At 47.0% G+C, this 20,553-nt stretch overlaps 1 protein-coding gene across 1 annotated transcript in view; it reads right to left on the bottom strand.

The window, feature by feature from the left end:
* The window catches only part of CDON (cell adhesion associated, oncogene regulated), a 45,681-nt gene extending 25,446 nt beyond the window's left edge, over positions 1-20,235 (bottom strand). The window contains exons 1-8 of the mRNA XM_014961098.1: positions 20,216-20,235; positions 11,486-11,622; positions 8,974-9,246; positions 5,714-5,860; positions 5,261-5,404; positions 4,583-4,870; positions 3,492-3,761; positions 1,800-2,156 (exon numbers count right to left, since the gene is read on the bottom strand). Of these exons, the coding sequence (XP_014816584.1) occupies positions 1,800-2,156; positions 3,492-3,761; positions 4,583-4,870; positions 5,261-5,404; positions 5,714-5,860; positions 8,974-9,246; positions 11,486-11,561 (1,555 nt within the window). The 5' untranslated portion in view covers positions 11,562-11,622; positions 20,216-20,235. The remainder of the gene's footprint in view (positions 1-1,799; positions 2,157-3,491; positions 3,762-4,582; positions 4,871-5,260; positions 5,405-5,713; positions 5,861-8,973; positions 9,247-11,485; positions 11,623-20,215) is intronic.
* Between the last annotated feature and the right edge of the window lie 318 nt (positions 20,236-20,553).

The raw sequence follows: 20,553 nt of genomic DNA, 5'->3' as shown, positions 1-20,553 counted from the left end.
GTCATTAAGCAACTTTTTTCGGCTGCTGTTTTTAGTGCCATCCCCTTCCCCTTCACCACCAAGACTCACTCCTCTTCCTCGGCCGCCCAGCCCCCCTGCGAGGCACGAGCAGCACCCGCTTAGATCAGACCAAAAGGCTGCGTGTGCCCAAAGTCCTGACTCCGACAGCAACCAGAGGAGGACCAAAGGATCCCAATTTGGGTGTTGAAAGAATGTATTCACAGCTTTTACTCCCGTTCCCCATAATAAACCAGACTAGCATTTTACAGCTCGCTGTTGTGTTGCCTTCATCCTACTCCACCAACCTGCAATCAGTGCTCCTCTTTCTCCTGTTTTACAGCGACCTGCCTGCTCCTCAGGCTCCTGGGGTGTATTTTCTTCCTTAATTTCCACTAGATGAAGTTATTTTGGACAATTAACCCTGTGTTTAGGAGCTCTGGGAAGCTACTGCCATGCACACAAACACCACAACTGGCTAAAAAAGACTTCAAATAAGCACCACGGGTAGAGGATCCTTCAGGCCATCATTTCACATTCTGGTGGTTTCTCACTATGATGGTGGCTTAAGTTGCCCTGCCCGCTTTTTAAGGCCATGCAATGAATCACATCATGGAATAGATCCAGCAGAAAAAGGGAAAAAAAAAAAAAAAAGACATATTTTTTCAGCCCAATAAGCTCTCTTTACTGCGTGTTCGCACAGGGCAGATCACGGGAACGAGCTGCTGAGGCTGAGAGCTGCTGAAGTTGATCCTAGAACCAAAGAAATGCAGGGGAATCACAGCTTAAGCCATCCAGGTGCTTCAGAAGTGTGTGTTACCTGGCACAAATTCTTCATTAAAACATTTAAACCTTGGAGCACGTCTTCTGGCACGGCTGGGAACTGCTCTAAACCCCTAACAGCTCCCAGAAACTACTTAAGGGCTTTTATATCAAAACCAAATGCCTCAACCACCCTCTGCACCATAATCAGCAGCTACTACAACGTATTAGAAACCGATAAAAGTTAATAAACAAAACATTAAAATTGAACTCACTGCCATAAAATTCTGAGGCAAAGCAGTGGGATTTTTCTATTTGACACAGACTGGATTCTGGGATAATATTTAGTTTTGTGTTTCCACTCAGCAAGGTCCAACAATAACTTATTTATAAAACTATACGATGGGATTGCTTTCTTGAGGTTTCTTCTTTCCTTCTTCCTCCAAGTGAACTTTTAACCATCTTTTCAAATTATTTACATGAGTTTTGAACTCTAATCGATCGTAACAAAAAAAAACCATAAATATGGGGCCACATCTTCAATTCCACTGACCTTAGATCTCACTGAAATTCAGCTAAATTTACTAAGGTGAGATGTTGAAAGAGCTGAGAAACTCAAGACACTTCACGTAACCGAAAATCTGCATCTTAGTTCTTGTGAAGGGAACTTGGGGGAGGGGGAGGCTTAAAGCCCTTATTAACATCACATAATATTCTGATGTGACGAAAGAAAAATAGCTCTTTCCCATCTTGCCTTTAGTACAAGAACTGTCATTTCCTAGTAGAAAATTCAAGAAATAAAAAACCCCACCCTTGGATTGCTTTTATCACCTAGAAGATTGCCAAAACCCTGCAGAACACACTCACTGCTCCGTTGCCCGAGGTGGGAGGGAGGAACTGGCCCCCCTAAAGACAGTTGACTCCTCTGCTTCATTTCCCCAGGGGACACCCACACTTCCCACCTGCTGATAATTCCTATTTTGAGGCATTTTTCACCTAAACCAGGGAGCTGACTGGGTGATTGTGTGCTTCAAGCTTACCGACTGTGAGGGAGGCTTTGGCCACTGCGGAGCCATGCTCGTTGACAGCTTCGCACGTGTACTCCCCGCCACGGGCAGGAGTCACCTTCCTCACGTGCAAGGAGCTCCAGCCCTCCTGGGACACGGTGGAGGAGCTGGTGGCATCCATCACGGGGCTGCCCGGCGCTGCCCAAGGAGGTTTCTGCAGTTTGGAATGAAGCACCTGGGAAGGGTGGCTGGTGATGGGTCCTCTGCTGTCGTACCAACGGATGGTGGGGACGGGCAGGCCGGTGGCATTGCAGGACAGCGTAACGTCCCCGCCGTCTACCACAGTGACACTCGCCGGTGGAGAGACTATAACCGGGCTGGAGCCTTTGCCTAGGGGGGGAAACAAAAAAAAAAAAAACCCACCTAAAGAATGAATTTGGCTAAGAAATACAACACGCTGAATGCCACAATGAGTCAACGCAATTAAAAAAAGTCACCCCTGCTTCTTTTTAATCATAGAATCATCATTCAGGTTGGAAGAGACCCTTGGGATCATCGAGTCCAACCATCTCCCCTACTCTACAAAGTCTTCCCCTACACCATATCCCTCAGTACCCCATCTAAACATCCCCTAAACACATCCAGGGATGGTGACTCAACCCCCTCCCTGGGCAGCCTATTCCAATGCCCAACCACTCTCTCGGTGAAAAATTCCTTCCTAATGTTCAGTCTAACCCTACCCTGTTGGAGCTTGAAGCTGTTCCCTCTTGTTCTGTCATTAATTACCTGTGAGAAGAGACCAGCCCCAACCTCTCTACAGTGTCCTTTCAAGGAGTTGTAGAGAGTGATGAGGTCTCCCCTCAGCCTCCTCTTCCTCAAACTAAACAGTCCCAGCTCCTTCAGCCGCTCTTCATATGAAATAAATCATTTTAACAGTTCCTCTGGAAAGTTTAACCAGTTGTTTCTTTTCCAGATGGCCTCTCCAGACCTCTTTTCCAGACTGAGAAGATCAGCTGAGCTTTGTGCTGATAGAAAACCCCACTCAAACCACACTTCAGGTTTCCTAAATAAGGCAGAGGTGGCTGTCAGCGAGGAGTGCGGTGTTGTCCCCTCCCCGCACACGCAGGTGACACACCATCCGCTCAGGCAGCTCACGTCTGTCCCCACAGACAGAGAAGGGCAAAAGCTTCAGCTGCACTTGGCAGGAAGCACAGGAACAGTGTGGAATTGTCTTGCCAACACCCCCGTGGCAGAAATCAAGTTCTCTGGGTAGTAGAAAGCGTTTTAGACTGAAAAGTGATCAAACCATTGGTACTTGCTGGTCTGGTCCAGGGGAAGTGAGCATCAACCCCAGCTCTGATGACTCCTTTGTAAACATGAAGACATGGAACAGGCATTAACTGCTCGTCAGCCAGTCCACTAAGAACACCAGTTGGTCCAGCACAACAGGACCCTGATTTATTTAAGACTAAATCGTGCCAAATTCAATCATAATCTGACCTAATTGCAGCTGGTAATCTAGGTTGTAGGTATCAACTAACCACGCTAGCCCAGAAATGCCTTACAATTCAACTGGAAGCACTTTCTCTGTAAGATTTGCTACAAACAATGGTCAGAAACAAATCAATACATAATCCAAGGAGAAAAAAAAAGCCAGAAAAACAGAATAAAGCTTGAAGTACGATGTGCTTAATTGGAGTTCTTGAGGGCTGCAAGTGCTCCTACCCATCTGGACGCGGAGTCTCCCCGTGGACTGCGCGGATCCCAGCCCGTTGTTGGCCACGCACTGGTACAAGCCAGAGTCCTGGGGGGTGACACCACGGATGCGCAGGCGGTTCCCCGTGGGGAGATGCCGTGGGGAGGGCAGGAGGGGGGCTGCGTCGTGGAACCAGGAGAGGGTGGGAGCGGGGCTGCCGCGGACGTCGCACCAGAAATGCACAGTGGCGCCAGCAGCCACAGTTTCATCCTGCAGCCCCTTGGTGATGGAGGCAGGTTCTATAAAGGGAAATAAGTTTACATAAAGCACCACGTGTTGATCTTAGCCTAAGTCCTGCAAAAAAACCCCGTGAAATGTTACAGAAACTTATTGCTAAACAAGCACCAAATAATTCTAGTTCTTTGCAGCCTGCAGCTGGTTTTCCCCCCACATTTGCTTATTTTAATGGTCTCTCCCTTCTATTCCAGTCGCATGTTTGCATTAATACTGTAAATAAAACACTTGTATTCTCAAAATAATTCTTTAGTGACACCCCCAAAACAAAGGGTGTATTGTGTGTCAACAACCTGTTTTCTGAGCTACTCGTAACATAATACATTTCAAAACCCAAACAAAAACAATCACGGAGGCAAAAACCTCAAACAGGAAAATCTGCTACAAAGGAAAGGGGAGACAAGGAACGAATTGCAGCCACACGAAAGAGGACAAATCTATTTCTTTTGCTTTTTTTTTTGTCCTCATCCAAACACACCGCCTCTCCTCGCCAGCTTTTTGCTATATACAACCTCGAGAGAGAAACATCTGATCTCTGGCACACTATTGATGCTGTATCCCATATACACTTGGCACTCTGTAGAAAAATAAATAGATCCATTCTTTCCTCCCAGTTTATCCTTTATTGCTTAATTATTTCAGACCTTGAAGGATCTGAAGAGATAAATAGTTATGATTTTAACTCGGGAGTGACGATGGACGCATCTTATTCTTTATTTTAATACAGTTAGGTTGAGAAGGATGTCAGGCTATTTGTAATCAGGTGCCAAAACTAACAAGTATGCTAAGAAAATTGCCTGGAGGTGAAAAAGTTTTTATTTCTTACCAAGTACAGTAAGTGAATAGTTAACGTATTCCACTCCTCCGGATTCGTTTTCCAGCAGGCAGGAGTAATTCCCAGAGTCGGAGGCCTCCAGCCTGTGGGTCACCAGGTGGGAGTGCAGCAGCTCCCACCCCCCTGTCCCCAGCGCGTCCCGGCCGTCCTTCACCCAGCGCAGGGCAGCGGGGGGGGACCCGCTGGCCACGCACTCCAGGGTGAGGGGGCTGTGCAGGGGCACCGCCAGGCGCTGGGGGGACGTGGGGTGCAGGATGTGGGAGCTGCCCGAGGAAGAGCCTGAGAGAAAGGAGACGAGGCTGTGTCACTAACCCAGCTCTGAGACCCCACTCTCACCTCCCGACCCCCCAGGTCCAAGGGTGGCCACGTCTTTGGAGCACAGCTACTTGTACTGGTGACCAAGCATGAGGATCTTCCAGGAGCCCTGCTCCAAAATCAGTTGGGCAAGTGGAGTGGTCGCCCTTGAAAAGGGGATATTACTAAATGCTCTGCCCTCTTGGGAAGGGGAAATAAGGAGAACGTGCAAATAACACCAGACAGATTTTACATAACGTGGCATTTGTGACCAGTGGGTATTTAGGCTGAAATGGCCACACTAAAAGTCTTAGGGATGTTATTTATTTTGGTTTGAGGTGTTATTATTTCTGGAAAGCTGAACTGAATACTCACGTGTGACTACGAGCTTACGTCCAGTGAGCTCTGTTCGGAGATCGTGGGTAACTGGGTTGTACGCTGCACATTTGTAGGACCCTCTGTCTTCTAAAGATACGTTCAAAATCTGCAGGTTTCCAGATGGAAGAATTAGGTAGTTGTCTAAACAAGTGGGGAAAGAAGAGAGATCATATTTAACTTAGTTTCAAAAAAAAAAAAAGTCTTCCTTTTAGAAAAAAAAAAAATACATTATTTTTAAATAACTTGTCAGATATAGCAACGTATTCTAAATGTAGGATCAGAAAGAAGTCGTGCAAAGGATATTAATTTAGAAAGGTAGGTTTAGATAGTAATTTGCACAGGAAATTCTGCGAGGAGTCTTTTTTTTCCTTCAAGTTCTAAGAAAAACAAAATCCAGGCAAGCTTTTGTGGGATATTTATATTGCTGACCAGTGGCACGAGCCACCTCACCTGTGGATTGTTCCAGCCATTTCCCCCGCACTTGAAAGCGAACCTGTGCTTTGGGGTTACTTTCTGGCACCTGGCACCTGATAAAAGCTGAACCTCCTTCCTCTGCTGCAACAGCAGGTTTCACCGAGGCATGGAAATCAGCCAGACCTAGGAGAGAATTGGTCAAAGGTGAAGAGGAGCTACAGATCAGGACATCAGGACAGATGGCAGCAGCCCCTCAGCTGCTCTACAAAAAGCCAGCAGAGAAATCATAGAATCATTCAGGTTGGAAGAGACCCTTGGGATCATCGAGTCCAACCATCTACCCTACTCTACAAAGTCCTCCCCTACACCATATCCCTCAGTACCCCATCTAAACATCCCTTAAACACATCCAGGGATGGTGACTCAACCCCCTCCCTGGGCAGCCTATTCCAACACCCAACCACTATCTCTGTGAAAAATTCCTTCCTAAAGTTCAGACTTAAAACAGTGATGCCAGAGACAGAAACCTCCTTCCCCCTGCTCCTGTTAACCCTGAAACCTAATGATGACTGGTCCGAGATGGAAATCTCCTTCCCCCTGCTCCTGTTAACTCTGAAACCTAATGATGACTGGTCAGAGATGGAAATCTTCTTCCCCCTGCTCCTGTTAACTCTGAAACCTAATGATGACTGGTCAGAGATGGAAATCTTCTTCCCTCTGCTCCTGTTAACTCTGAAACCTAATGATGACTGGTCAGAGATGGAAATCATAGAATCATAGAATCATTCAGGTTGGAAGAGACCCTTGGGATCATCGAGTCCAACCATCTACCCTACTCTACAAAGTCCTCCCCTACACCATATCCCTCAGTACCCCATCTAAATGTCCCTTAAACACATCCAGGGATGGTGACTCAACCCCCTCCCTGGGCAGCCTATTCCAATGCCCGACCACTCTCTCGGTGAAAAATTCCTTCCTAATGTTCAGTCTAAATCTGACAGACGGCAGCGCTACTCCCAGGCTCAGAAAGGCACCGCAGAGAAGACAATTTACACAAACAGCAGGAAGCCTTGTCCGTAAGAAACATTGAATTGTCTTTCTGTGATTATAATTAACACAACACTGAGTACAGCAGCGCCTCCCACAAGCAACGAGGCCAGCGGAAAGCCCCAGCAGCTAACAGAGCCTTCCAATTCCCTACTAAAAAAATCTCAAAAGGAGGAGGAAAAGCGTGAAAGCTGCTCTTCTGCTGCCTTCACGTTCAAAGCATCTTCCAGGTTGTGAAGTTTTTCTATGTCAGCCACCCGTACAGCTCTCTTGAGAGGGTCTGGCTATGGGTCAGTACTTTACCAAAACACTTACTTCTCTCACTTTTAAGAAATTTTCCTCCCTGGGGGGATTTTGGACATGCTCCATAGATGAGGTGTCCTCACAGAGAAAATCACTCAAATCCTGCTCGACAAAGGCCTGATTCAGCCAGCACCATGGTCCCGAGCAGACAAATCATGCTGACAGAGGAATTTTAGATTCCAATTCTCAGCACCACATCATCCTCTGCACATGGAAAACATTGCCCTTCCTCTTCTAAAGTCCTTTAAGAGCAAATAATTTACAGATCAAGTGCTAAGGCAGAGATTGATTAGAAGAACCAGGACTGAGAGAAGGGAAATTGCACCTAAAAGGAGAGAAGACAGTCCCCACCTGAAGAACATCTAGACAGTTTTAGCCAAATGAAATGAAATAAGTGAAAAGTACAATTTGCAGCTCCTGCCTATTTCCCAGGCACCGATTCCCACTCATTTCTCCTCTTTGCTAATCAACTCTCAAGCACACTGCTGCAATGCATGACAGCTCAGTTGCTCCTTCAAGATCCTTTTTGAAGAGAAGCTTTTGGGGACCTTGTACTTTCAGGTCAGTTCATTGAAATGAACGTTATTTCACTGAAAAACATTTATATTTGCTTGAAAGGACTCTTGAGGTCTCTAGACCAGCCTTCAGCTCACAGTATGGCTATCACCAACGCCAAATCGACCAGCTGTGGCTCTGTCTAGTTGAGTCTTTAAAGGCCTCCAAGGATGGAGAACCACAAGCTCTCCAGGGAATCTTTTCCATGGCTGCATCACCCAACAGGTCTCAGGTAACACTGATAGCCTTCTATGATATTATAACTCGATGGTTGGATGAGGGGAGAGCAGAAGATGTCATCTACCTTGACTTCAGCAAGGCTTTTGGCACTGTCTCCTATAACATCCTCATTAGAAAATTAACAAGTGTGGGCTAGATGAGGGGGCAGTGAGGTGGATTGAGTCCTGGTTGTGTGACAGGACTCAGAGGGTTGTAATTAATGGAGCAGGGTGTAGATGGAGGCCTGTGACCAGTGGTGTCCCCCAGGGGTCAATACTCGGCCCAGTCCTGTTCAACACATTCATCAGTGACCTGGAGGAGGGGACAGAGTGTACCCTCAGTGGTGATACTAAACTGGGAGGACTGGTTGACACTCCAGAGGACTGTGCTGCCATCCAGTGTGACCTGGACAGGCTGGAGAGCTGGGCAGAGAAGAACCTAATGAGGTTCAACAAGGGCAAGTGTAGGGTCCTGCACCTGGGAAGGAAGAACCCCAAGCACCAGTATAGGTTAGGGATGGACCTGCTGGAAAGCACTTCTGAGGAGAAGGATCTGGGGGTCCTGGTGGATAGTAAGTTATCCAGGAGCCAGCAATGTGCCCTTGTGGCCAAGAGGCCAATGGGATCCTGGGCTATGTAGGGAAGAGTGTGGCCAGGAGATGGAGGGAGGTCATTCTCCCCCTCTGCTCTGCACTGGTGAGGCTGTAGAGCCAGACTCTTCTCAGTGGTTTCCAGCAATAGGACAAGGGGCAACGGGCACAAGCTGGAACATGGGAAGCTCCATTCAAATATGAGGAAGAACTTCTTTTGGGTGAGGGTGGCAGAGCCCTGGAAAAGGCTGCCCAGGGAGGGTGTGGAATCCCCTTCTCTGGAGATCTTCAAGCCCCACCTGGATGTTCCTGAGTGATGTGCTCTGGGCAACCCTGCTTTAGCAGGAGAGTTGGACTAGATGTTCTCTAGAGGTCCCTTCCAACTCTGATAGTTCTGTGATTCCGTGTCTAATTGATCATATACAAAGTACTGGCTGGGGTGGGGTGGGGGTGAGGAAATAACAAAGATCTCTTATCTCGAAACCAGGGTGTCTCTAAAAGTCAAAGATAAACAAACCCCACAAACCAGCTGAGGTCTATATAATTTGCAAGAAGTGAGGAACACAAAGAAAAATGCACTTACTGCCCATGGAGACCGTTGCAGGCCTGCTCACAACGGCGCCCACACTGCTGTTGGCCACGCACTGATAGTGGCCAGACGTCGAGAGGCCAAGGGAGAGGATCGTCAAAGCTCCCGACTGGATTTCCACCTCTCCCACCTTGCTGTCCAGAGGCTCCCCATTGAACAGCCAGGAAAGGCGAGCCGTGGAGGGCTCAGCAGAGCAGCGGAGCTGTACGGACCCACCAGGCTTCTGGACAACAGACAAGGGCTCAGAAATAAAATGGGGAATTAAATCTAAAAGGGAAAAAAAAAAGAAAAAGAAAAAGAAAAAAAAAAAAAGATATTCAGTTAGCAAATGGCATTTTGCATGAGAACAAACAAAATGGTTAATGACAACTCGTGCAAAAGGCTGACCATAATCTGCTTTATAGTAATGCTCTCTCCCAAGGCTCCTGCTGCTGCTCAGACCTGGCAAAATTCTTCCGTGGGAAGAATTATTGCTAAAAAAACTATTCAAATCAAAGACAGACAAAGAAAGGGTTTAAACTCCAAGTTGCCAGTGATGCTCAAGCAGGTGGCACCTTGTCCTCTGTAGGAAACACTGCTGATGGATTCCCACCACCTCTCTAACGCCAGGGAAAATGTGATGATCCCAACCTCGTTAGGAGGGTGAGGGCGATGAACCACGGTCAGGCACAGGAGGGCACCCCCAGGGCAAAGGCACGGCCCTGGCTCTGCTGGCACAAACCCCAATCCCGCCGGATTTGGGGGGGGGGAATGGCAGCCGTCACCTGCAGAGACGGAGCTCGGGAACAGGCAGCTGCAGCTGATCTGTCCCAGATGAAGAGGGCCCGGACGTGACTTGTAAAATTTTAGAAATGGTAGCAGCCTGCCAGGTATTTCTGCAGAACCGTCTCCGAGTCTGCAGAACTAATTAAAAATAGCAGGGTAAAAAAAAAAAAAAAACCCAAGAAAAAACCTGGATGAACAGCAAAGGCTCTTGTTATTTCCAAATACATGGACTTCATCAGGACCAGAATGATGAATTGGGCATCCATTATCTTTACTGAGTTAAAGACGAAGAGAAACAGGAAAAGCTGCTAATAAATAAAAGGTTCAGTTCCACACAACTTGGTTATGAGAATCCATTTAGTTGCCAGAAGAAAATTCCTGCTTGTTGGAGGAAATTTTTTCCTATCCTGGCCAATGAAACACTGGGAATTATTTCAATTTGTTTTCTACAGAATTCTCTACGAAAGATTTTGTACGAAGAGAACAAGCAAAAGGCAATTAACACCGATAACTCCTATTCGGTTAGAAACTCGGCAGAAAAAAAAAAAAAAAGTCTTTAAAAATAGACCCAGTGGCTGGGAAAAACAATTTCTAGTTTGTAAATATGCTAAGGAATTCCAGATAGTACAGGTCAAGAAGATATTAAATGACATCCAAGTGAGAGACAGTTTTCTTGTAGGTGGGGCCCTCAGCTCATGCTTTTCTTCTAAAGTCAGTCCATCCAAGCTCTGTTTATGAGTTTCAGATGAGAAACTGTGCATTTAGAACAGAACCATAAACTATCTGCATAAACATAAAATAAAACTGGAAATTAAAGTGTGGCTTCACTTAACAAAAAAAGATGAAATCCATAAAAATGGTATCCAAGCATTCCAGATGTCCATTTTTAGCTTTTAATTAGAAAACTGTTTTTCCTGTTAGTTCGGTTTGAATTTCCAGGGATAAGAGCAAAGCAATGACCTTTTCAGTTTGCGAGCCACCAAGAGCTACGAAACTGCACTGTTACTTTCATCTTCACCCCTGCCCTTACTCATGACACCAACACTTTGTGCTCAGTGTAAAAGTCAAAATTGGTAGCAGTGACCCTGCAGCTGGAATTTATCTCCTATGACTGCTTGAAAAATAAAATTTATCCCATTTGCTTATAACGATTGGCTATGAAGTGCTAAAAGTAGTAAAAGCTTCTTTTTTGTGTGGTTACGTTAAGACAAGCTGACTACACAGAGCAGATGTGTCAATTAAAACCATCCCTCTTCTTTTTTTAACGCGAGAGCTCTTCCAACTGCAGCCACGCATCAGCGTTCGTGTTTCAAAGATCTGACTCCCCTCTTCCCCCTGCAAATCTGAAACCCCTCCCAAGCCCATGGGAACACGAGATGCGCTGTACGCAGCAAAATCTGCGGCCAGCTTAGTCCGTAGAGATCCCAAAGAACAAACCTATGGAACTGAGAGTCTTCCACGTCCGAGCACTTGTTTTGAGGCCAAGTTTTCAAAGGCAAAGACGTATATTCAGCATAAGACTGCGTGCAAATACCCCACATGTCCTTAAAAGCAGATTATGGATAATACGAGTTGGCCGCCCATCGTTGGCCAATGTAAGTTGGCTGCTCATCGTTGGCCAACGTGAGTTGGCCACTTCGAAGCTAAACCCTAACTCTAAACCCTTGCTCGTTCGTAAAGCCTGGACTCAACCTCCAAAACCTGCACCCAGGTCACCTCAGCTGGGGTGGGAAGGTGTTACCTGAGGTGGTGGCAGCGGCGAGGCCGGCGGCAGCGATGCAGAGCAGTGCCTGTAAGCGTCCGGGATCCGGATGCATAGCGCCAGATTCCAGGAGTTGAAAGCACCAAGCTCCACACTAAGACGAGGCACTGAAACAGCTACAAAAAACAAACAAACAGATGTCTACTGTAAGCTTCAGGAGTCAGTCTTTTAACTCTCTTACAACAAAGTGTTTGGGGTTTAAGGAAAAAAAAAAAAAAAAAAGCACAACCAGGAAACAGCCAATATTCTTTGCAATATAGAAACCATCTGTAAAAATGAGTTAGAAGTTGAACTTAACTACATTTCCAAGTACTATTCTTAATATAAGATTTTTTTTCCACAGCTGGAGTATGAGGCCTCTGCGCTGAACCAAACTGCCTTGATAAATTAGAGTACTTTCCAACCCGAGGAACTGAAGTCCAAAGTAAACAGCTTATCTATTGGAGATAATATTGTTTGCAAACAATAATCATTTGACCATCTATCACCAGGCTACACTTGTTTTCCAAGTTTTTATGAATTGACGTGCTGCGACGCATCGGCCTCTCATCACTGCTCTAAACGTCGCGGGCTCTGCTCCTGCTGGTGGCCTTCACCATCCCACAGCAGCAAACTTCTACTGGAAAAAAATCACCAGTATTAAGCTCATTCTCATTTATATTCCCAAACGGATACTGCTTTCTCTATACTTCTCTAATACTGCTTTCTCTATACAAACTCCACCACGAAACCAGCAACCAAACTTGCACCAGGCAAGTCTCAGAAACAGCGTTTCTGACACCCTGGGTCTCCATCAAATGCTCTTTTCTCCAAGAAATAAAATAATCTGCAGCTGTCGGTCACTTAAATTGTCCATTTGCGTAATGTGATGATGAATATGATCAGGGTTCATTTAGCACAGTTACTTCATTTATCAGCCCGGCCATACAATCCCACTGCTAACACTCAACATTTTAAACATCTCATACATCAGACGTGTATATAAACACGGATCTAACACACACACAATAAGTAAGAGTTTTACTGGCAGCACAGAAACAAGTGCAACAACACACAGGCTGGGCAGACAGAAGTCCCTGTTTATTGAGCGCTCACAGAGCCATTTGCTTCCCAAGAAGCCGGATCCAGACATTAACACCAAAACTATTCCCATGGCTTATTTAAAAAGAAAAGTATTTTATCATTGGAACATCACTGTGAAATATATATATGCAAAACAAGCATCGGGAAGTGACTCTAATAATAATCAAAGGATCACTCTAGATGTTATAGAGCTTTTTGCTCGTGGCTCCTTCTCCCTGCTCAAGCAGCCCAGTGTTTCTCATGCTTCTGGGCACCTTGACCTGATCCAGCACTTTTCTTCCAGCCCTTGGGAAAGGCTGGGAATGCCACGGCCCCTGGGCCGTTGGGGAAGCAGTGGATGGCAGAGGAGCCGGGCTGAGCAGAAGGAGCTTTGGTTTATTTGAGTTCTGGCTGGGTTCAAGGGCAGGAGAGCGGCTCCACCAGCCAGCGCTGGGGACAGAGTAAACACCCAGAGAACTTGTTAACATCAAACACTTTGCTGAAGAGGGGTGGGGGGCAATGTTGCTTTTCGCCAAATCTTCCCTCCACTATTTATTTATGAAAAGCAATGAAACGTATATTCTAGGTCAACTTTAACCCCAGCACATGGAGCTACCGGGTTATTTTGCAGCTGTCTTTTTAAACAAGGCCAGCTCATTATCTTTAACTAAACTTTATCTTTGGAGATCTACTTTATCCAGTCTCTGATTTCCCTCTGTTTATCTTTCTCTTTACATGTTCCTGGCTGCCAGTGTCAACAGCTACTCCTCTTTTGACCTACCAGTTTGGCTTTCACAGGCTTGCGGAGTGGGAAGATCAACTGTAAAGCTGCGAGTACACAAAGCAAGCCACAAATACCAGAGTTCTTTGACTGGAGGGAAGAAAAAAAAAAAAATAATCTCACTTTAAGTGGAGCAGCATCGTTCAGCAGCAACACTCGGCCAGCCCAACAAAGCTTCTCTACCACCCGCTCCGGAAGGGACTGCAGAAACCTGGTATTCACTGGTAGATACAGGAACACGGCGGGAAGAGGAGAACCAACTACTCAATCCAAAAATATTTGCTTTTTATTCTCTTTCTTCTGCAGATGGTGTCACTGCAGAAGCTCCTTGCCAGGTACAGAGAAGAGGGCACGACCACAGCTTGTAGTTTTGGGGTCTTTAGCAACCCAAGAGAGAAACCTCTTTAATGTTTTATTAATACATATCGGAGCACTAAAAGTCCTTAGGGATGGAAAACCAAAATTCTTCCCCTCTGCCATCATTTCAATAACCTTGAACTCCCATTTGGACAGCAAGTACCAGTCACTGGGGACCTACTGGGAACAGAAAGAGGAGCACTTTGCTTAATGTGGCTCCATTTAAACATCTCGAACTCCAAGACGAGCTCACCCAGGAATAACTCTGCCCACTGCTCACCACTCCTCTCTCCAGAGAATGAACCTCCATCGTTGGTACATCAAAGTTATTTTGCACTAAGAAGTGTCACGGAAGTGTCATCTTCAAGCCTTGTAAAATCACAGAATCATTCAGGTTGGAAAAGACCCCTGGGATCATCGAGTCCAACCATCTACCCTACTCTACAAAGTTCTCCCCTACACCATATCCCCCACCATCTCATCTAAACGAATAGAATCATAGAATCATTTAGGTTGGAAAAGACAAAATAAAATACTAGTAATAGCAGTTATGTATATGAATAATATTCAAGGTTGAAAGGAGATAGACATGGTTTTTATGGATTGAGTCCCTTCCACTTTCATCGGCAACTTCCCTGCCCATGGCAGGGGGGTTGGAACTCGATGATCTTTGAGATCCCTTCCAACCCTAACCATTCTATGATTCTGTGATTATCCAGACCACCATTGCCATACACCAGAAAGCCCCAGCAGGGCAAAGGCCTGTATTTTTCCTACGTCCACCAAGACACCTTCATTTAAGGTCACCTTCCAATTATTTTCATCCAGCACTTGACCTTCTCATCAGCTCTAACATAACTTGTTGCTCACGGATCAAGAGAAATGAGGAAGACAACGGACTTGAGTCCGGAAGAGGAGTCGTCCCATGCGTCCTGGTGGACTTGGAAGCACGCTGCACTGGCAGGGGTGCCCAGAAACACCCTCCTCCTACTTTTGGAGATAATGAGTAAGAGGGAATACTTCTGAAGACAATGTAATTCTGGTTGTGCGTCCCATTTGTCACAGGCTCTTTTGAAAAGGGACCTCTTGCCAACCACATGCCCACCCCTCAGCTCACACTGTCAGCCCCACCACCTTTGGGCAAGCAAAAGAAACCAGCAGAGGTCCCTCCAAAGGCAAGGGTTGTGTTTTGATCAGCCCCTTCAGGAGCAGCGGGGGCAGCGGAGAGGTTTCCCAGCGTGGGAGCAGGGCTGTCCCATCAGCCACGGCACACACCAGCAGGGTGGCTGGCACACCATCTCCCAAAGACCTCACCAGGATGGGCACGGGCCATTCGCAGCACATGGACATACCCAAACGTTCTACTGACCTGAGATCACAGAATCTTCTAGGTTGGAAGGGACCTTCAAGATCATCTTGTCCAACTGTCAACCTAATTTTGACAAAAATAAACACCCACACAACAAACAAAAAGCAACACCATCACTAAACCATATCTCCCAGCACTACATCAACCCCTCTTTTGAACACCTCCACGGATGGGGCCTCCACCACCTCCCTGGGCAGCCCATTCCAAGGTTTGATAACCCCTTCGGTGAAAAAAATTTTCCTAATATCCAGCCTGAACCTCCCCTGGCGTAATTTGAGGCCATTTCCTCTCGTTCTGTCGCCTGTGACTTGGGAGAAGAGACCGACCCCCACCTCTCTACACCCTCCTTTCAGGGAGTTGTAGAGAGCAATAAGGTCTCCCCTCAGCCTCCTCTTCTCCAGGCTGAACACCCCCAGCTCCCTCAGCCTCTCCTCATAAGACTTGTGCTCCAGACCCCTCACCATCTTTGTTGCTCTTCTCTGGACCCGCTCCAGCACCTCAATGTCTTTTTTATGGTAGGGAGCCCAAAACTGGACACAGTACTCAAGGTGAGGCTTCACCAGTGCCCAGTACAGGGGGACAATCACCTCTCGGGCCCTACTCGCCACACGGTTGGCCTTCTTGGCCACCTGGGCACACTGCTGGCTCCTGTTCAGCCAACAGTCGACCAACACCCCCAGGTACTTTTCTGCCAGGCAGCTCCAGCCACTCTGCCCCCAGTCTGTAGAGCTGCAGGGGGTTGGTGGGATCCAAGTGGAGGACCCAGCACTTGGCCTTGTTGAACCTCATCCCGTTGGTCTCAGCCCATGGATCCAGCCTGTCCAGATCTCTCTGCAGAGCCTCTCTACCCTCCAGCAGGTCAACACTGCCACCCAGCTTGGTGTCATCTGCGGTCCAGAGGGCTTCTTGCCTCCAATCCAGACAGACTCCATGCAGCAAGACAGTACAGCAACCCTCTGCTCTTGTCCCACAGCTTCACGCTGTTTCTCCAGACACCAGCCATCTTCAATGGAAGGCTCCACATCTGTTCTGTTCCATGTAACTAACTTAACCTACCACCTCCAAATTAACTCGCTCCTACCCACGCTTGCCCCCCAAGAGTACGTTTTACACTCTACAAGATGACAAAACTCTGGCCTGCGTCCTCCAAGACGCAGCTGAGAACCTGCCCTGCTTATTTACTGGAGCATGAGCTCCTCACCTCCACCCCTGCAGCTGAGGGAAGAGCCACTACTGAAAAAAAGCATTATCTCATACCCTTTTTTTTTTTCCATTTAACCCTTTTTTGATAGTTTTTGTTCCCTCTGGTTCAGCTCCCTGAATCATCTTCCTGCCATTTCGGACCAGCTGGCAGGGCAATGCCAGGACCTCCCCTCCACCAACCAACGGCCACCAGAGCTCCACAGCCACCAGCCCACCTCAGCCTGGTGCCACCACGCTCCCGTTCCATCACTCCCCCTCCAAAACTCGTCCCACCTTCACCTACCCTCTTCCACCTCCTGAAGCTGGAGGAGGAAAGGGTTTCTTCGCTCGCCAAAGGCTCCAGGTCCCAAAAAGGCTGGAGCAAAGTGGAAGAGGAGGAAGGAAACGGCATGCTGGGGAACAGAGGGGGTTATTCAGGTTGCCCACTCCACCTCCAAGAGCTCAGGGCCTTCTCTGAAAAGCCCTAGGAAAAAGTGACAGAGCTGGAGCTCCAGGGCAGCGCTGCCCACCAGCTGCAGACAGGACAACAGTTTCCACTTGGACTAAAACAGCCTTGGGTACGAAAGAGTTCATATTTTTGTTAAACTCAAAAATCAATTAATGCAACCCCACTTTATGATGCTGTGTGTGATCTAACACCTAAAGCACGGCAAACGCCGAGATTATTTCCCCCCCGCCTAAGTCATTTATTACAGAATTTCCAAGAAAAAACAGCTTCATTTTCACTTGCTCGCCAAGATTGTTTCCATCAGCACAACAAAAATTTCAGGTTTTTCAAAGCGCCTAAATTTAACCCCCCCAGAATTAACTAAAACACTGTGCCTTTAGTGTGAGTGAGCCGAGTTAGATCATTAAATCTCACACCAAGACCCCTTAAAAAAAAAAAAAAGAAAAAAAAAAGAGGTATTGAAGCCTGTGGCATTCCAAGAGAAAGCAATCAGACATTCCTGCCGCTCGGCTCCTCAGTGATCTCCCAAGCCTTTGATCACTGACTGTCTTCATGCTGTCCTCCTGGGGTCTGGCAAAATGAGTGTAACAGCTGGCATATATACTTCATTAGCTTTTTGTGTCGGGGAGGAGCGGGTTAGCAGCCCGCCGGCTTCACAGACTAACCTCCCAGGCTTATTCCTGCCTGGAAAAGCCCTGGAGAGGTCCCCGGGCACCCACACCGGTGGGTCCAGCCGCGTCGCCCCGACCTTCCCGAGGCACCTCTCCCACCAATGCACCCCACGCTAAGGATGCTGACTCCTAACACCAACACGCGGGTCCTGAGGTGGCTAAAAGGCAACCAAGCCCTGTTTTTTATAAATGCTTAATGACCACTCAATCATTAACATCAACCTTTAAAAAGCAAATGCAGCACCTACAGTGTTCATTACCCTCCCCCTCCCCTCCTTTCAGGGTCTCAATCGAGGCAGCCGAGCGTGCAAACCGATCCTGTCGCCAGCAAAAGCATTTCCTTTCTCCCTGGTCAGCCCAACGCCGGGGAAGAAAATGGAAGTGACTTGGAGTTATGGCACCAAAAAGGCCAGACAAGCAAGGAAATAATCAACTCCACATGAGCCACTTCTAGCCCATCACAATGAAAAGGGCCCACGACTAACCCCAGGAAAGGTCAGCAGGACTATGGGGGTCAGAAGCTGAAAAAGGCAATAGCCAGCAGCTGCCAGCTGCAATCAGAATCAATGTGGTCCTAATTACGCTCCGACGAGAGGGCTCGAGCGCCGAAAAAAAGTCCCGCTGTAATCACAGCTTGCCCAGAAAAAAAAAATTGAAGGGCTCCCGTTTTACTCCTTTCACCTCCAGCACTGAAACTGCACTTTCTGTTACTAAATTACAGGAAGCCGAGCCGTGGAGATAAGGAGCCAGGCATTTACATACGTGTTGTGGTGGTTGTTTTGTGCTGTTGGTTTGGTGTTTTTTTTAAATACCATAATTCAGCATTTGTATTAGAATTATGGCATCACGAAAGACAGGATTGTGTGAGTTGTCAGTACTAAAATTACGCACTTCAAAGGGATTTTGTGGGCGCTTGCATTAAACAAAGTGAACTCTGCCTGGCAGTCCTATCCTGAAAAATCTGAAAGGGAAAACCCCACAAAACCAGTTTGCTGACAGTGACCCTATAAACCAAGTGTGAAAGATATAAACAGGTCAGGATGCAGGGAAACGTACTCCAAGGCATCTATGGAAACAAACCAAATGGGAAGGCATTTAAAAATTACGAGAAATAGCACCCTTTGATGTTATGTTCATATTTATTTATTACATTTTAAACAAATGAAAGTATTCTTTCTAGATCCTTATCGTAAAAACTCAAAGGAGAGAAATTAAATTGGGCAACCTTCGCAATCCTCACTTCCAATTTCATTAATGCCTCCAAATTTCTGCCCAGTGTCCCAATCAATCAGCGCTGAGCCAGCACCCCACAGCTTCCTCCACGCAGTCCCTCCTTGGGATTTAAGGGGTATTTTTACTCCTTTTAGGTAACATTTTTCTCAGCACCCTTGCAGGAGGCTCCGTGAACCTTCACGCTTGCTCCACATGATTTAACACACACACACACTGTCCAGTGACAAATCCCAAGAGCAATTTTGGGGGCTAAACTGTGGCTCTTGGAGCGGTTTGGAGGGGCACACTATTTTTGTCAAAACGAGGACTGAATGTTTGCTCAGGGCAGCAGATGACAGGAAAAACAAACAGCACCGAGCAAACGAGATGGTGACCGAGTTCCTACAAGGAAAGGGGACCTTAAGTCCTGACGACCTTCCTTAATGTGTCTTTCTTCCAAAGCTATAAACCACTCTCAATAACATCAGTAATTTACTCAAACTCTGTTACAGGTAGAGTCCAGCATCACAGGACAAAGGTGACGCAAGAAGGCATTAAGCAACCGGGGGGGAAAAAAAGAAGAAAAAAAAAAACTTATTAGCCTAAAAACATGACCAAAATGTTGGCCTGCCTCAAAGATGGAGCAGCAGATCTTTGGCCGAGTCGTTCATTGGATTTTTCTATTTTGCTTTCAGGCCTGGAAAGCCTCATGGCTGGTATCAGCTGTTGGACTCTGATCAAAGTTTAGCTTTCCATTAATCCTTTAAGTTACATGTGAGGCTGATAGAGAATATATATATATTTTTTTTTTCTTTTTTAGAAGACAGTTAAGATTACTCAGATACTTAATTTGCACTCCAATATTTCAAAAACACCTTGACTTTAAAACCCTCGGTCTTGGCGCACATATGGTCTTGATAGAAGAACGCATGCTTTGGCATGGGCTGGAGAAATGGATTTGTGAGCCGAGGGAAGGCAGTTTAACAGTTTGTGTGCTGTGGGGCCAAGGGGGCCCCGACTTTCTCCTCTGCCCCCCACGCCCCCACCTCCTGCTCAGGGAGACCCAGGACCCCCAGGATCCCCCTCATCCCGCCCTATCGGCACTGGGCACAGCGAGAGAGGCATCAGGGAAAAAAAAAAAATAATAATAATAAATCAGCACAGAAGCCACACTTTCTTAGCCACAAACAGGCATAACAATTAGGTTAATTTTATTCACTTCAAAAAAAAAAAAAAGCTGAGACAGTCCCCCTGCTGCCTCACTAATGAAGTGGGTATGGTTTCTGACTCTTCTAGCCTCGGGGGAGGAAAAAGAACAGAGCATTAGCCTAATATACAGTTCTGCTGGGCTGCAATTATGCTTAAATGCCTAAATAAGGGCTTTTAGACCTCGAGGGATCCGAAGGTATCATTAGTCTAACAGTTCCATCAGAGTTAACTGTGGACCAACAGAATTCTCACCCTTTGCTCTTCACAGCCTCTGAGACCTCACCCCTCTCATTCCCTCCTGGCCAGGGACTACTTTGCCTGATATTCCCATTTTCCTCCCAATCCATAGCTCCCCACCTGTACCCGTTCTGTCCCCACCACCACCAGCTCCGCTCACCTCCAGACGGGTCTCAAAGGGTCCTTCTGCAAACACCCCTCTGCTCCCTCCTGCCCTCAGCCTCGGAGCCAGGGCACTGTTTTACTTTTCAAACCAGGGATTTCTACCAAGACTGAGCTTTCGCAACCAGTTCGAGCCAATTTAAAGCCAGGAGGGCAGCAACACCTTCCTTCAGGACCTGGCTTGCGTTCACCTATCTGTACCAAGGATCGTGCGGCCGCTGGGTGAGTCAGACCGGCTGGCGGAGCCGGTGGAAAACTCAGCCAAAGAAGAAGGAGGTTTAGTTTTTCACCTGGACGAGGGAGCAGTTGGAGCACTCACCCGACAGAGGGGGAAGG

Source organism: Calidris pugnax, unplaced genomic scaffold, assembly GCF_001431845.1.
Source record: "Calidris pugnax isolate Ruff unplaced genomic scaffold, ASM143184v1 scaffold269, whole genome shotgun sequence".
Classification (NCBI taxonomy): Eukaryota; Metazoa; Chordata; class Aves; order Charadriiformes; family Scolopacidae; genus Calidris; species Calidris pugnax.
The sequence above is the reverse complement of the archived record's forward strand: the minus strand, read 5'-3'. Positions and strand labels throughout refer to the sequence as shown.